The sequence below is a fragment of the Haemaphysalis longicornis genome, unplaced genomic scaffold, assembly GCF_048455015.1.
Source record: "Haemaphysalis longicornis isolate Haplotype H1 unplaced genomic scaffold, Haemaphysalis longicornis Haplotype H1 scaffold_1, whole genome shotgun sequence".
Lineage (NCBI taxonomy): Eukaryota > Metazoa > Arthropoda > Arachnida > Ixodida > Ixodidae > Haemaphysalis > Haemaphysalis longicornis.
In genome coordinates, this window is record NW_027526203.1 from 471,831,529 (window position 1) to 471,836,937 (window position 5,409).

Here is a 5,409-nt window from a genome sequence, read left to right on the forward strand (position 1 = left end):
TTCTCTTTTGTTGCACACGCATTTTATTGTCGCACTGCTGGAACACCAGAACATTTGCTAGCAGAAAGCAGGACAACAAAATGAATGCAAGCAGTATTAACAGGACACAGTGCTTATTCTTTTTTTTTTTTCACAAACAGACACAGTTTGCTTTATTGTTTGCGTATTAAGTAGCATGGCACATTGCAAGGTCATGAGCCAGAACTGGCTAAAACAGATCTTGCTTGTCCCTGCTGGACTGAGATTTATTTGTTGAAGCCAGTTTGGGCAGTTGGGCTTGGGAAGAGCAATGGGCAGCAGAACGTCTGTCGCACAAAACAGTGCTAAGCAGATACTTCCGTCTTGCCTCCTTGGGTGACCAGCTTCATGAGACTGCCACTTGCGGGTCTCTCCTGGCCAGTGGTCCACTTAAAGAAAAGCCTGGACAACATTGATGCACAATCTTGTATTTGGGCTCAAAATCACTGCCTTCTAGCACTGAAACGAAAAACTTGGTTATACAGTTGAACCTCGTTATAAGAGACATGGATGTAAGAGACAATTGGGTATAAGAGACACTATTCACCTACATGGATGGCCGCCCTGTCTTTCCCATTAAACTGACCTCTTTTATAACAGACATTGGATGTAGAAGATAGATGGCTATAAAGGACAATTTATCCTTGAATTTTGGTCAACAATCTTGCTTGTAACAGACATTTTAACTTCAGCTGTTGTGCCACCAATCACTAACAGCAGTTGCGTCTGTTGTGGAATCAAAGGGGACGATAGACGTCCGCAGTCAGCTATGAAATGACAACGAGAGGCCATGCCAATTGAAATGCAACGAACGGAAGTGGTTAAAGCTTACCGCCCATGCGTACAAGTGCGACCATGCATCATGGCTTCTGCACAAGCCAATAGTAGCGGGAGTGTGCATTGGGCTCTGCCAGTCACGTCGCTCCCAGTCAAGAAGCATCGTAGATGTTGAGTCCTGCAAGCCTGATGAATAGCCAGAGAACACAGCGGAAGAAGCTATGCGCTCTGGCTACTCATCAGGCTTGTGAACTCGACATCTACAATTTATCTTCCGCAAAGAGTGAAAGAAGAGGAAGCTTGAAGAAGCTGTTGTGAAAAACCGCGTACATTTCATAAATTCTCGGGGCAAAACGAGAATTATAATAAATTGTTTGCAACATGCTGTAGTGTTCTTTGAGCTTTTTTAGTCGCACGGTGCCCACATTGAACTAGGGGTTGATCAGGTAGTGAAAACATCGTTCCCAGCTTATAAGAGGCCTCTCATATAAGAGACAGAAACTGTTCTCTGGTATATGTCTCTTATAAAGGGGTGCAACTGTAAAACATTTTCTGGTGTCTCCAGTTATACAGTATCCATATTATCTGTGTGCAAAAGGACATCTGTCCCCATCTTAAGGGCTTTTGTAAAAATGTGAATGTAATAAGTAACCGAGACTAGCGATTGTCCTCTTTGCTTCTCTCTAGGTCCCCGTCTTTTTTCGCTAGTAACATGGTTCTAAGTCAGCACACCAACTAGCCCAACTTTCAGCCTTAACCTATGTCCAACTAGAGACACACCACTGCAAATGTGGTTGCGCTTTAGACTTTTCACTGTTTTTGAACAAAGCCCCCCCTCCTCCCCCCAAACAGCTGCCAAGCAATCCTACGCAGCGTTCAGAAACCCCTGGCCCTTTATATAAGCTGGCCCCACTTTGAATTAAGCCTGGACATTTGGCCGACCAAACTGGACTTCATACGTGGCAAACAACTGCAGCTGCATAGCCTAAATACTGATTTAAAACACAATGCATAGACTGGACAAGACGAGCAAATGGGAAAACATGCTTTATCTGATTTCTCGTTCTGTGCCATCCATATGCAGTGTTTTAATGAAACATTTTAAAATTGTGTACCAATCGGCCTGCTTCCACAATGCTGCACTATTGCTTTCATTTTCTGCTAGGTACAGTAACACGATTCCTAGGCCCCACACACAACTTTATGCAGCTATTTTGACCTGAACTTCTCTTCCACACAGCTGAAAAATAGTTATCATCATCATCACCAGCCTATCTATGCCCACTGCAGGGCAAAGGCCTCTCCCATTAATTAATCTCCAATTACCCCGGTCTTGTGCCAACTGTGACCAATTTATCCCTGCAAACTTCTTGATCTCATCCGCCCATCTAACTTTCTTCCGCCCCCTGCTACGCTTGCCTTCTCTATGAATCCACTCTGTTACCCTTAATGACCAACGGTTATCTTGCCTTCACATTACATGCCCTGTCCACGTCCATTTCTTCTTAATTTCTACAAGTATGTCCTTAACACGCGTTTGTTCCCTGACCCACTCCGCTCTCTTCTTGTCCCTTAATGTTACACCTATCATTTTCCGCACCATTTCCCGTTGAGTCGTTCTCAATTTAAGTTGAACCCTCTTAGTGAGCCTCCAAGTTTCTGCCCCGTAGGTGAGTACCGGTAAGATGCAGCTGTCATACACTTTCTTCTTCAGCGACAATGGTAGGCTGCTATTCATTATCTGAGAATGTCTGCCATATGCACCCCACCCCATTCTGATCCTTCTAATTATCTCTGCCTCATGGTTGGGATCTGGGGTCACAACTTGGCCTAAGTAGATATATTCTTTTACCACTTCCACTACCTCGCCCCCTATCCCAAACTGCTGTGCTGTCCCGAAGTTATTGATCATTACTTTAGTTTTCTGCATATTAATTTTCAGGCCCACTGTTCTACTCTGTTCGCCCAGTGCGGAAAGCATGCTTTGCAATTCGTCCCCCGAGTTACTTAGCAAGGCAACGTCATCAGCAAATCTGAGGTTACTGAGGTATTCTCCATTAACCCTTACTCCCACCTGTTCCCAATCCAGCGTTCTGAATACTTCTTGTAAGCATGCTGTGAATAACATTGGAGAGATTGTGTCTCCTTGTCTGACACCCTTCCTTATAGGTATTTTACTGCTCTCCCTATGGAGCATGATGGTAGCTGTAGACCCATTGTAGATATCCTCTAGTATTCTTGCATAATGCTCATCTACCCCTTGGTTCCGTAATGCCTGAATGACTGCTAGGGTTTCGACCGAGTCAAATGCTTTCTCATAATCTATGAAGGCTATATATAGGGGTTCAGTATACTCAGCGCACTTCTCTATCACCTGATTGATCGTGTGAATACAGTCCATTGTTGAATAACCTTTACGGAACCCTGCTTGTCCTTTAGGTTGACTGAAATCTAAGGTTGCACAAGCAGCGCACAGCTGGGGCACTGAGCTGCTCCTTTGCTTTCTTGGCTACTCTTCTTGTATTACAGCGCACTGCAAACAGGACACAGGGAAGGACGCAGACACAGCGCTGTTCTTGGCTAGTCTGGTGGGGAAACCGGCCTCGCGTCGCAGCTGCACTGAACGTGCTCCCCCCGAGAGGGCGAAGCTGGCTTACTCGGCCACGAAGCTGAGGGGCGTCCAGGAGGAGAAGTCTGCCTTGGGCATGAACTTGCGGTTCATGGGCGTGTCCAGAGTCACTGGCAGTATGGCGACCACCGTGGCCCCCTCGGGGAGCCCACTCTTGGGCTCGCCAAGGCTCTGCACCAGGTGGTGCACAGCCGCCTTGGCCATGCCGTAGCCAATCATGCCTGCCAACAGAAGGAGTGCGGAGGAGTGCTACAATCGGGCAAAGAAAGCTAACGGGGCAGACAGGGTCAGAGATTTCAAGGAAGAAGCCTTTCCAGAAAATTAAGAAACAAGCTTTAGATTCTACAACCAAAGACAACAGTTTGCACTGGTTTCAAAGAACATCAGTGTCAGAGACATTCCCTGGTATTTTGAGTCCCTCCTCCACTCGAACCACCAGTGGAGGAGGTCCTTGAAATCGATTTCCCCATGCGTAAGCATTGCGGAATCCTCCCCTTCAGCCGAGTGGAGGGAGCAAATGGAGTGGAGGAGGGACTCAATACGGCCCACTGTGTTTGCACATTGCCTAAGTGTGCCTAAGGTGCAACACTTTGGATGAAAGTAAAATGCCAGTTGCAAGAAAGTCTTGTTTAGCAAGCTGGGCTATTTTTTACCGCAGCTACATTTTTAGATCATAATGCCAAGCAAACTGACCACATTGAAATTGATGAATACAGATGCAGAAACTGCCTGTTCAGTATTTAACGAAAAGAGTTGCCATGCAATATCTAGTTTAGCTTATTGGTCCCCCGTAACTGCTCCCATTTGTAAAAATTGAAAAATTAAGTAAAGATTTGATGCAACAGTTCAAACCTACTCAACGAGGGCATTTTATATTTAAAAAAATGCTTGAAGGGCCAGAAGTCAATCAGAAAGTCATAATTAAAGCTACTCTGGCCACAGTTCTAGTATGGACAAACAAAACATTTTATCCTCATAGTAAATTATCTCAGCATTGCTAATCTTTTCTTCTGATGAAAATACAAACCAGGCGTGGCGTCGAGTGCTGCCTTGGCTCCAGTCAGGGCAAGGAAGCCACCAGCTTTCAAATGTTTTGATGCCAGGCTTGACGCAATCACGGACGTCCACACGCTGGATTTCCACAAAGAGTCACAGTTCTTCACATAATCTGGAATGGGCAGCAGTATACTGGTCTTAGAAGATGAAGATTTGAACTGCTTGAAATGCTGCAGTTTCTCCCTACTACATTCTTTGTAAACTTTGGAACGTCATTCTGTACTGTTCCCACACTTTCAACAAACCGCAGAGCTTACTGCAAATCAAAATACAATTAGGAGCAACAACTACCAAGGCTAGGAAGATTGAAAGTTAAAAGAAAAACAGAACTGTTTCTGAAGAGGAGGCCACCAATGTCACAAGTAACACCAAGACTACAAAGTGCCTTTTTATGGTACTTCCACAATTACTGCAACAACCCTTCTATTGCAGTCCTCTGTCAAGAGTAATGAAGCGAGAAATGCCAGAAAATTAAGTGTGCACTGCAGCATGTTCCTGTAACAGGCAACCACAGGTTTATGAATGACCAGAAAGAAAGTATGAACAGCTTCATAAAAGTTTGTTTACCCACGGTATAGCAAACTTCAATATAATAAATATCCTGATATAACTATCTCCAAGACCATAGCACACTATGTATATATTAATTTTTTTATCCACAATATAACAAAACAATTCCACTGTAACTTAAATATAACTTGGGGCAAAGCTATTGCTACAGCACAAGTGACTTGGGCCTCTCGATGCAGCCACAAAGCATGTAGGCATCGCAGTCCACAGACAGTTGCTGGAGATACCAGAATGCTTGCGTCGGCATGTAGCTGTTGCCTGCAGTCTTTTCTTTCTGCCAGCACGCTTATCTGTGTGATGGCTTTACAACGTCGCATTCCCTTGTTGGAGGCTTACGGAGTCTCTCTGCCATGTACACT

General features: G+C 44.8%; 1 protein-coding gene across 1 annotated transcript in view; it reads right to left on the bottom strand.

Annotated features, from left to right (window-relative positions):
• Positions 1–5,409, bottom strand: part of Dhpr (dihydropteridine reductase) — a 10,152-nt gene continuing 4,743 nt past the window's right edge. Inside the window, exons 3-5 of the mRNA XM_077688173.1 lie at positions 4,452–4,592; positions 3,453–3,645; positions 1–420 (exon numbers count right to left, since the gene is read on the bottom strand). Of these exons, the coding sequence (XP_077544299.1) occupies positions 324–420; positions 3,453–3,645; positions 4,452–4,592 (431 nt within the window). The 3' untranslated portion in view covers positions 1–323. The remainder of the gene's footprint in view (positions 421–3,452; positions 3,646–4,451; positions 4,593–5,409) is intronic.